Source organism: Monodelphis domestica, chromosome 2 (genome assembly GCF_027887165.1).
Source record: "Monodelphis domestica isolate mMonDom1 chromosome 2, mMonDom1.pri, whole genome shotgun sequence".
NCBI lineage: Eukaryota > Metazoa > Chordata > Mammalia > Didelphimorphia > Didelphidae > Monodelphis > Monodelphis domestica.
The window spans coordinates 264,988,203-265,000,234 of record NC_077228.1 but is presented as its reverse complement, the minus strand read 5'-3'; the positions used below and the strand labels follow the sequence as shown (position 1 = coordinate 265,000,234).

The following is a 12,032-nucleotide window of genomic DNA, read 5'->3' as shown; positions in this document are numbered from 1 at the left end:
ATGCCTAACCATACCTCAGTGAATGAGTTCCTTCTTCTTGGAATAACAGACATTCGGGAACTTGAACCTTTTCTCTTTGCAGTTTTTCTCATCATCTACATCCTTATTCTCATTGGGAATGGTGCAATCCTGGTGATTGTAATCTCTGATTCTCGACTCCATTCCCCTATGTATTTCTTCTTGGGCAACCTCTCCTGTCTGGACATCTGCTACTCCACAGTGACTCTGCCCAAAATGCTAGATAACTTCCTTTCCACCCACAAGACAATCTCCTTTGTGGGTTGTATCATCCAACTGCACTTCTTCCATTTCCTTGGTAGCACAGAGGCCATCCTTCTGGGTGTTATGGCCTTTGACCGTTTTATGGCCATCTGTAATCCACTCCGCTATACAATTCTCATGAACCACGAAGTGTGCCTCTGCTTGGCTGCTGCAACCTGGATCACTGGTTTCTTCCATGCCTTGCTCCATTCCATCATGACTTCTCGCTTGACCTTTTGTGGATCCAACCACATCCACCACTTCTTTTGTGACATCAAGCCACTCCTGGATTTGGCTTGTGGGAACACTGAGCTCAACCAGTGGATGCTTGAAACAGTCACGGGCACCATTGCCATGAGCCCCTTCTTCTTTATACTCCTCTCTTACTTCTATATTATCAGTTTTCTCCTCTTCAAAAGTCGGTCCTGTAGCATGCTTCAGAAGGCACTGCCTACCTGTGCATCACATTTCATTGTGGTAATATTGTTCTATGCACCTGTTGTTTTCATCTATATCCGTCCTACCTCAGACAGTTCTATGGATCAGGATCGAATAGCAGCTATCATGTACAGTGTGGTCACCCCAGTTTTGAACCCACTGATCTATACCTTGAGGAACAAGGATGTGAAGGGGGCACTGAGTAAAGTTATAAGAAAGAAGCTATCAGTTACATGAGTAGACAACTCTTCTAAGAGGAGTGTTTTTAGTTTGTAGGAGAAAAAGATAATGAATGATTGAATTTCTAATTTCAGAATGATGGTATTTTTGAGCCAGGCAGTAGGGCACTGATTATTTGAGGTGTCCCACTTTCTGTGGGACAAAGAGTGTGAAATATCATTGATTCATAATATGACCTCCCAGAAATGCCTCATGATTTCTGCAATATATTCATGCTCATTAGTTAGTTGTGGTATATAAGGGCAGGGGTGTACTGGAGGCAGCTTGAACTGGCTCATAAGGACATATTGCTGAAATTTCATCATGAGCATTACACATTACCATCAGCAAATAATATAATTCAGAGCCTGATAGATTATTAGATTTGATTCTCTAGACTTAAGCCAGTGATGGTGAAAATGTTAATAATGCAGATGCATCTTAAAAGTGTTGTATCTGTACCTTGCAAGGTGGTTATGAAACATTTACCTGCACCCTGATCATTGAGAACTAGAATTGTTTTCCAATGGCATGTTAGAGCAAGAATTAAAATGATTATTCAATCCAAGTCCCTGATTTTAGAAAGCAGAATTTGGAATTCTGAGATTTTTATGTGTCTCTTTCAAGATTACACAGAAGTGAGCCTTGAATCCATATATTTTATTTCTAACTTTGATAATCTTCCCAGAATGTTATACTGACTTCTTCAGGGACCTTTCCTTTCCAAATTATAAACAAAGGTCAAAATATGGTACCAAAAGAGTTGAGGGGGAAAAAACCCTGACAAAATATCAGAATGCTTTCCAAATAGAAAATAGACTTTTCTGTTTTCAAGCTTTTAATTCTTGTTCTTTTTATTACTGTTACTTTCTTACTGACTCCTCTCACCATTCATTACAAAGAATCTGGCCTCATAGTAAGTATAGCCTAGCAAATCCAGTGAACACATCGGTCATGTTGTTAGTTTTTTAAAAAAAATTAATTTATATTTTATTCTGAAAATACAAATGTTAAGTTGTTAAATTTCTCACATTTATTTTTAGGATGTGAGAAATATTTATAATTTTTGAAAAAACTAGATTCAGAAAAATACATGTATCATGTTGAATAAGAGCCATGGATCGAAAAGAATAAGTGTGACCAGTCTTATTTCATGTCACCCCTAAACTTTCCACTTCCTTTATTTTTTGCCCACTTTCATCCTTCTCAGCTTGAGTTATCCAGAGATATGTTTGGATACTTTTAAAATTAATAAACCTATAATCTTTCACATAAATGAAAAAACAAACAAATACATATATTTTATCTGAGTTCATTAATTGGAAATATATAGCAATCTAGAGAAGCTTCTTTGATCATAAATAATAATTCATTTTTCAATAATTAAATAAGTGTTAAATAACTGTAAGCATATACAATATTAGCAAATAATGACAATAGTAATGTGGTCATTATTTTTAATTTGTAACTATTTTATCCTTGAGAAAATTGACAGCAAGTATGATATCCCACTTGCAATAGAGTCATGTCTGACTCTTTGTGACACCATTTGGGTTTTTCTTGGCAAAGATACTGTAGTGGTTTGGCATTTCCTTCTTTAGCTCATTTTAAAGATGAAAAAATTGAGGCAAAAAGAGTTAAGTGACTTGCCCAGGGTCACATAGTTAGAAACTGTCTGAGGACAGATTTACTCTCATGGTGATGATCCTTCTTCCAGGCCTAGCACTGTATTCATTGTACCATCTAGTTGTCCTTGGACTTGACGACTCCTCTTCATTTGTCTGGATATATAGCTTTATACCATTTAATTCATTCTAAAAAATGATAAAGTCTCTTAAGAATTTAAAAAATATGTCTCCTTTAGGAAAATTTAGTTTATGTAAAGTAAGTTAGCCAAATTATTTTTTGTGTTCTCTTAAATAATCAAAGAAACAATCATTCCAGAATACACTGTATTTGCTGACAATCAGTGGGGGGAAAACTGATGAAGTTTGTGAATGATGCCACGAGAGCCCTAGCTCCTCAGGATTATCCCTAGAACTTTCAGGAAAAAAGTACGTTGTTTCCCCCCAAGGATTTGGCATGCCAATTTTAATGAAACTTGTGTAATTAGCTGTGCAGAAGGTGCTATGTCAGTTTGCCTTCATGTTTCTTCCTTGTCCTTCCCACATTTACAGATGTCCCTGGTTCCCAATAAGAAATGCTGATAATTGTTTTCAATCTCATCCACAACAGTCCCAGTAGACATGGAATAAAGTAGTTTCCCAAGAACTTAATTTATATGTCAAGCTGGAAATCTACCATTTAGCTGCAATTAATAGTTAATGATTTTTAATGAATTTATTACACTTTGTGCTCTATTACCTAAGCAGTTACTTTTCTAAATTACTATCTTTGCTTATTGTCTGAGATTTTCTAAGTAATCCAGTATGCCATTTGCAAATGGGGAAGATGTCATCTCTTCTTTTTCAATGTTTATATTGTTTTAAATTTCTTTATCTTGCTATTACTCTCACTAATATTTTAAAAAATGTTTTAATAAAAATCTGTCTTCATATCTTCCCACCCTGACTCTAAACTAAAAACACAAGAAAAATAACAAAAATTATCCCATCACATTTATGTACCATGATGTTTTTTATCAGTTCTCTATTTATGGATACCTCCTTAGATTATCATTGTTTGCCACCTTGAAAAGAGTTTTATATATATATATATATATATAATATACATATTATATCTATATATATACATATAATCCTAGAATTTGTTTTGCTTAGGAATAAAAAGTCAATTAGTATATTTGCCTCTAACTTCTTCTCTCCTATCTCTTCTTCCTCTCTTTTTCCCCTTGTTGAGTGAAGTATATTTCTGTACCCAATTCTCTCTCTCTCTCTCTCTCTCTCTCTCTCTCTCTCTCTCTCTCTCTCTGCATCTCTCTCTGTGTATTTTTGTTTCTTTTGATCAGTTCAGAAAAGAGTAAGTTTTATGTGCTATCACTCTCTCCACTCCTTCCTCCTTGTTTGTATAGATGTTTACCTGTGCATTTGATTTATATGAAATCTTTTCCCCTTATTGTCCTTTCTCCTCCCTCTACAGTCTATTCCTCTTCCCTTCCCTTTCCATTCTTTTCTTAAACATGGCATTCTCACTTTTGGACTTTGTCTAATTGGACTCCATCTATGTACCCTGCTGATGTTAATGTTTAGAGGGGATACATATTTCATTTTCTCATATTAGAATCTGAATAGTTTATTATCATTTGGGCTTTTATCACATTATTTTGTATTTCTCTTTAATCATGTGTTTGGTTTTCAAAGTTTCTCTGCAGCTTAAAAATCTCTATATTTCATTAAAGGTCCATACCTTCTTCCACTCCCAATGTTACCTCCTTCTCCAGAGCATTATGTTCCATTTTGCTTGGTTAGTCATTCTTGGCTATAAGCCAATATTCTTTTCCTTGTGGAATAGTGTATATCAAGTTCCAGGCTCTTTTATAGTGATGTTTCCTAAATTATGTGTGATCCTTATTGTAATTCCTCAATTCTTTTTCTTTTTTTTTGGCTGCTTGAACTATTTTTTTTTAAACCTGAAACCTCTGGATTTGGGATATACTGTTTCTGTTTTATTTTGGGATTGCTTCCAAGAAAAATAATAGTAACCTGGAAAACAGATTGAGGAGAAAAAAGAGCATAGGCATCATATTTTAAGAAATCTCAAGGGGGCAACTGGGTGGCTCAGTGGATTGAGAGCCAGGCCTACAGACAGGAGGTCCTAGGTTCAAATCTGACCTCAGACACTTCCCAGCTGTGTGACCCTGGGAAAGTCACTTAACCCCCATTGTCTACCCCTTACCATTCTTCTGCCTTGGAGCCAATACACAGTATTGACTCCAAGACGGAAGGTAAGGGTTTTAATGAAAAAAAAAAAAGAAACCTCAAAAGGAAAATTGCCTTGATTTCTTAGGACCAGAGAGGAAAGTAAAGATAGAGAGAATCTTTTGTTCTGGAGTTCTGCCTTGGTTATTCTTCTGTAGATTGGGTTTAAATGCTAGAACTGAAGAGCTCTCTTAGATTTTGATCCATATAACTAAGGCTGATTTTTGAACTTCCTCATTTTTTCATACATTTTTAAAGGTTTTCCTACCTGGAATGCCACCCTTGTGCAAGTTCCCTCCTCAGTCCACTCTATATCTGTCTCAGATGTAACTAGTAAGTGACAAAACTTCTGCTTCAATCCTTTCTCTGTTTCTGTATCCTGATATGATTCTGGAGGTTTTTTGCTATGGGTCTCAGACTTCTCTTTTTCTCATTTACAGCCTTTCTCAGGGTACTAAATTGTCCACAGGAAGCATGCTCCTGGCTCAATCCTGTCCCTACTGTCATGCATTGTTGTACATCTTGTCCATCCAGATTGAGTTATAGAATCTCAGAATTGGAAGTTACCTTAGAGTCCACCTGATCCAACCAGTGCCTGAATTCCGAATTTTCTACTTAGCTGTCAAATCAATTAACAAACACAACAAACATTTATATCATTGTACCTAGTAGTTTGCAAATTCCTTGAGCCTAGATACTATTTGTTTTTTTCTTTTGTGTTCTTAGGGCATAGCACAGTAGATGGCACAGAGGAGACTAACAAAATATTAATTTTAACTGGGTTGGGTGAAACTCAGACCAGATATGTAAGAATGTTTCAGCATTAAACAATTTTATATAATTAATCAAGAAAAACCCCAAATCAAATCATTCTATCAACAAAGAAAAAGACTTTGAAAAATTATAATGCTAAAAAGGTACATTCTACCCAACTCATTATTTGATACAGTTCCAGAAAATCTACTTACAGGAATACAAAAGCAGAAAATTAAAAATATTTTTTCAAAGCCTAAATGACATTATGCTCATTTGCAATTGACATAACAGCTTATTTAGGAAATCCTAGTAAGAAGGATATCTAGGGAAAGCATTGTTTTAGTATTGAAATGGAATATATAACAAATCTGCAAAATCATTAATATTTCTATTTAATGAAAATTTGAATCCATAAGAAAGAATAGAAGGGAACCTCCTTTACAATAACTGTATAATATACAAAATGCCTAGGACTCCTACCTACCAAGAGATGTCATGACTTACAGAAATGCAGTTTCATAATATTCTTTAATGGAATAATATCTTAAATGCTTGGAGGGAATTTCATTGTGCCTGATTCAGCCAAACCAATAAAGTAATATATGCTAACTAAACTTGTGTTATAGATTCAGTGGCTTAGCAATCAAACTAAAAATGTAGTATGTTCCCTGGTTAATAATATAACTTATTTTCTCTAATGAAATGTCTAGAGACTCAATGGAAAAATGAAAAAAATTAGGAATGAAGATAGCCTAGAATTTCTGGATCCAAAATTGTATTATAAAGGAGAGATCATTTTGTTATAAAAAAAAATAGAAAAATGTTTAGTGGACCAGAGAGAAGAAAATGTAATTAGCAACAATTGATCCCCATAATCCACTGTTGAATAAACTTGAGATCATAAACTGTTTTGGGAGGAAAACCTATTTGATAAGAATTATTTGATCTATTTTCCTAAAAGAAATTTTCCCTTCATATTGTATGTAATTAATGGATATGGGAGCGGAAGAAGAGAAATATATTAAGTTGATGATTATGAAATAAAAATAAAAGGTACCAATAAATATGAAAAAGATGATAGTTTTGAGAGAGTTTAACTTGATGACTTATACCATGATGGCGAACCTATGACACATGTGTTGAAAAGGGCCCAGGGAGCCCTCTCTGTGGCTATGCCTACAGTTGCCTGCCAGAGTTCATTACTAGAAATCCAGAGGGACTCAGAGTGGAACTGTTCCCCTCCCCATTTCCATGTTCCTGAGGACATTCATCACTTCATCCTCCCCCTTGCTCAGCAGCCCATTGGGAGTGCTTCCTCCCTCCCTTATCTGGGATAAGGCAGGGCTGAGGGGGGCAAAGGAGGTGGAGGAGTCACTTGGTCTCTGTGGGGTTTGATGGGGGTTGGCCCTGGCACTCCATCTCTAAAACGTTTGCTATTACTGACTTATAAGGAGAGATATGTTTGTTAAAGAGAGAATATTGCTAGTCTTCAAATATTATAGTCACAATAAAAATCTCTAGTCCCTAAAAAATTCCTAACATCCCTCAGAGAGTAGCAATGAAAATAGTTGTTGTGTTTATTCTACCTGTGGATTAGAGCTTTAAAATCTCAGTGACAAAGTAGCAGATCTAGAAAAACTATCATTTACTTTACTTCTGTTAACTAGGCATTAATATTGTACAATAATTTAACAATGTTAATATATTTTTCTATAGAAATAAAACCTGTTATTTTAATTTTTTCACTTTGATTCTTATCTAATCAGTTTCTAAACACTATTTTTACTTTCACAAAGTTTTCTCCACTCACTACCCCCTTTTAAAATTCTAATGCCATCATCCTTGTTCTAAACTTAATTATCATTCCCCCCCCCCTTATTTTTTCTTCCAAACACGTGTTATCTTCTCCATTAGAATCTCAATGCCTTGAGAGCAGGAACTATTTTGCTTTTTTATTTATATTTCTAATGATTAGTACTCTGCTAGTTAGTGTTAGCCAACTATTAAATTTCCTCATTCATTTCTTTTTGGGCAACATCTCCTGTCTGAACCAAAGTGCTAGCTAGCTTCTTCTCCACCAACAAGACCATATCCTTTGTGGGCTGAGTTACTCAGCTCCACTTCTTTAATGTCCTTGGTAGTACAAAGGCCATCCTTTCAGGTGTCATAGTCTCTGACCACTTTTTGGCCATCTGTAATCCACTCTAATATATGCTTCTCATAAGCCACCAAAAGTACCTCTGTTTGTTGCAACCTGGATCACTGCTTTCTCAAATCAATCATATTCCAATTTTACATATTAGAGGAAATGTACCTCTCAGGATAGTTTAATTCACACTTCTGATATTTTATATTGGAAAGTGGAACACGGAGACATGTGCTTTGCTCATTTTCATTCCTTTTATGTTTTTAAAAATACATTTACTTCAGAGATCCTGTCCTAATAAACAAGCACAGCTAAGCAAAATCTGTCAACATACTGATTGTATTTTCAAGGTTTAAAAATAATCCAATTTATATTTTTGGATGGCAATAAAACTATAAACCACTTATATTGCTTTGCTTTTTTTTTTGACTATGATGAGTACTTATAAATTGAGAAGAAAAGACTAGATTCAGACACTACATGTACCAGTTTAGAAAAGAATACTTATGTTCAATCCCTATATGTGTAGCATTGTGTTATTGGAGATGGGCAATATCTTTTTTATATCATTTCTAAGATTTCTGCTTGACTTATTTTTCCATATACTTTTATCTTGTTGAACTTGAGTGATCCAAGGCTTCTATAATTTATTTTCATGAGTAAACTTGTAATCTTATTAATTAACCCTTATGAAAATTTACTAATAAATAATTACTTAGCACAGAAGAAACTTCACTTCCCACAAGTTATCATTCATATCTCCAAAATGAAACAAGTATTAAAGAATTAAATATATAATTTATTAACATATTAAATCAATAATAAATCAGACATTTATAAATATTTACAGTATTTGTTTTTGAGAAAGTTTATAGCCAGAGGTCTGTCAGGTCCTTTTTATTTGTTTGTGTAACCTCCTGTAGTTACATATTAAATTTCTTGTGGGTGGATACCTGAAAAGGAGATTGGAAACTGAGGGAAAATGGATAGAGAAGAGAAAGAGAGAGACAAAGGAATAAAGACTCAGAGACAAGGAGTTAAAAAATATGGGCTACATCTTGCTACATCCCTCTGATGGTATTGAGAGGGGCCACTACATTTGCCTTTAAACTTTTATTGAAGAGTTTAGGAATGTGGAGTGGGAGGTAGCTAATGAACATGTGACATGGCATAGGTTTTAACATTGGTTCAATTGACAACCACATAATCAAAGAGGAGGAGGTTAATCAAACATGTGACTTGGTAAGGAATGTGGTCTAACAAGGGGTGAGCTAGGACCCTCTGGCAAATATTGTCCTGCCCAGGAATTCCTCTGTCCTTTGGATTGAAGATTTGGAAATACAATCATCAATAGACAACATGACCATGAGTCTGGTATATGAACACTTAAGATACAATATCAATACACCAATCATACTTTCAAGATGGTAATATACCTGGTATGCTACAGTTTGAAAATTTAACCCCCCATCATTCAATTCAATCCAGAAACTGATTGGAGTCTTTTAGGAATATTTAAGAATATTTTTCTCTTGGAAAAATGGTAAATTTAGTCCCTTGGAAAATAAGTTCACTTAATTCTTTCTCTTTGATCTTTCTTAAGTAAATGTAGAAAGCAATATTTCTGGAACACAGAGTATTTTCTAGCTTTAGACTTCATAGAATTTTATGGATTTAAAAATAGAAACAATTAAACCCTCTTAGTGAACATGATTTTATTTATATAGTTTCTTTATAATATATCATAACATTTTAAATCAGAAATAAATTTAATGTCACTTTCTTCTGTCTCCTCCACAAATTGATTATAGAGCCTCAAATATCACAAATAAAACACATTTTCTCCCTGACTTCATAGGGAGAACCATTTCATAATCATATATTTCTTTTTTTCCCTTCTTTTATTTTTTGTTGATATATTTTAAATGTTCATTTTCTGACATTTTGCAATCTCCCTCCTTCTCAGTCCACTCCCCTCCCCAAGAAGGCAGTTAATATGATATAGGCTGTACATATATTATCATATAATACACATTTCCATGCTTGGTATGTATGAAACAAGACAGTTGCTTACTCTAGAGAAAAATTCATAGAGCAAATAAAGTGAAGAATGGCATTTTTCAAAATACATTTGGATTCTGTCTGCTCTTTCTATAGTGGCATAGTGGTAGATAACCTTTTTTGTCATGAGTCCCTTGTAGTTGTCCTGGGTCCTTGCCTTGTTGATAATAGTTGCCATTCATAATTGATCATCATGCATTACTGTGTACAGCGTTCTTCTGGTTCTGCTCACTTCACTTTGCATCACTTCATATGTCTTTTCACATTTTTTGTGATCATCTTGCTTGTCATTTCATTTGGTACAATACTATTCTATTACAAGCACATACCACAACTTGTTTGGCTATTCCCCAATTGATGTACATTCCTTCAATTTCCAGTTCTTTGCCACCACAAAAAGAGTTGGTATAAATATTTTTGGACAGGTAACTTCTTTTCCTTTGTCTTTAATCTCTTTGGGATATAGATCTGGTAGAGCTATTGTTGGGTCAGAGGGTATGCAATTTTATTGCCCTTTGGGCAGGGTTCCAGATTACTTTCTGAATGGTTGTATCAGTTCACAGATTCCCCAACAGTTTGTGTCCCAATTTTTCCACATCCCCTCCAACATTTATAATTTTACTTTTTTTGTCATACATATTTCTGAACTGTATTCAAAGTTACCAGTACAAACTTTTTTCTTAAGATTTCATTTAGTTTTTTTACTCTGAAAGAGACAATTAACAATCTTCACAGTCTCTGTGACACTGACATTTGAAACAGGGGTTACATATATGCATTGAATAGCACCAAATATTAAATCAAAGTTTAATAGAAGTATTGGAAAACACTTCTTACCTTTTTATGTTCTTTTGAAGACAAACCTAACCATACCTTAGTGTATTATTTACTTTTTTTTGGTATTACAGAAACCCAGGAACTTCAGTCTTTTCTCTTTGCAGTTTTTCTCATCATCTATATCCTTATCCTTATTGGAAATGGTGCAATCCTGGTGATTGTCATCACTGATCCTCAACTTCATTCCCCCATGTATTTCTTCTTGGGCAACCTCTCCTGTCTAGACATCTGCTACTCCACAGTGACACTGCCCAAATTGCTAGATAACTTCCTTTCCACCCACAAGACAATCTCCTTTGTGGGTTGTATCATCCAATTGCACTTCTTCCATTTCCTTGGTAGCACAGAGGCCATCCTTCTGGGTGTCATGGCCTTTGACCGTTTTATGGCCATCTGTAATCCACTCTGTTACACAATTCTCATGAACCACGAAGTGTGCCTCTGCTTGGCTGCTGCAACCTGGATCACTGGTTTCTTCCATGCCTTGCTCCATTCCATCATGACTTCCCACTTGAAATTCTGTGGATCCAACCACATCCACCATTTTTTTCTGTGACATCAAGCCACTACTGGAGCTGGCATGTGGGAAAATTGAGCTCAACTAAAGGGTGCTTGAAATAGTAACTGGCACCATTGGCATGAGCCCTTTCTTTTTTTATACTCCTTTTCTACTTCTATATTATCAGTTTTCTCCACTTCAAAAGTCAGTCCTGTATTTATGCTTCAGAAGGCACAATCCATTTGTGCCTCTCATTTTATGGTGGTCATGCTGTTCTATGTACCTGCTCTCTTCACCTATATCTGCCCCTCCTCAGGTAGTTCTATGGATCAGGATCGAATAGTGGCCATCATATACATTGTGGTCACTCCAGTTCTCAACCTAGTTATCTATACCTTGAGGAACAAGGATGCAAAGCGGGCACTAAGCAAAGCCATTAGAAAGAAACTATGGTTTGAATGACTCCAGAGAACTCATTGAATGTTTCTTTTTAGTTTGTAGAAGAGAATAATCATGAATGATTAAATTTCATTCTTCAGATGGATGATGTGCTAGGGCTATTTGAGGAGCTTAGAGATGTGACAAATCCAAACTCTTATGGTTAAAATTAGGGGTTGAGACTGAATATAATAATTATTGGTCGACAAAGGATTTCATTTGTAAAATCCTAAATGAAACATTCAAGTCAGAATGGAGTTTGTGGTGATTTAATTACAACAGGAGGAAAAAATTATTAGAGGGAGAGAGAGAGAGAGGGAGAGAAGGAAAGGAGGTTAACTAAAAAATTTGCTCTGGCTCAGGCTGAGCCAAGGTGGGATTCTAAGGCCTTGGAGAGCCAAGGCCAAGAAAGGAGTCAGTCCTTATCACTCACGTGACCAATGTGAAGGGAAGCTGTCTGAAGGCTCCTCCAAGCTCGAGCTCCAGGATCGAACTGGTG

At 35.3% G+C, this 12,032-nt stretch overlaps 1 protein-coding gene and 1 pseudogene across 1 annotated transcript; both read left to right on the top strand.

Annotated features, from left to right (window-relative positions):
- On the top strand, positions 1-984 carry LOC100023328 (olfactory receptor 12D2-like). The gene has a single exon (XM_001374866.5). The coding sequence runs from the start codon at positions 1-3 to the stop codon at positions 934-936; it is 936 nt and encodes a 311-aa protein (XP_001374903.2). The 3' UTR covers positions 937-984.
- Positions 985-6,679: 5,695 nt separating this feature from the next.
- LOC100617605 (olfactory receptor 12D2-like) lies at positions 6,680-11,557 on the top strand (annotated as a pseudogene).
- Positions 11,558-12,032: the final 475 nt, after the last annotated feature.

Coding starts and splice junctions, on each gene's coding strand:
- LOC100023328 (XM_001374866.5), top strand. CDS start 1: ATGCCTAACCATACCTCAGTGAATGAGTTCCTTCTTCTTGGAATAACA.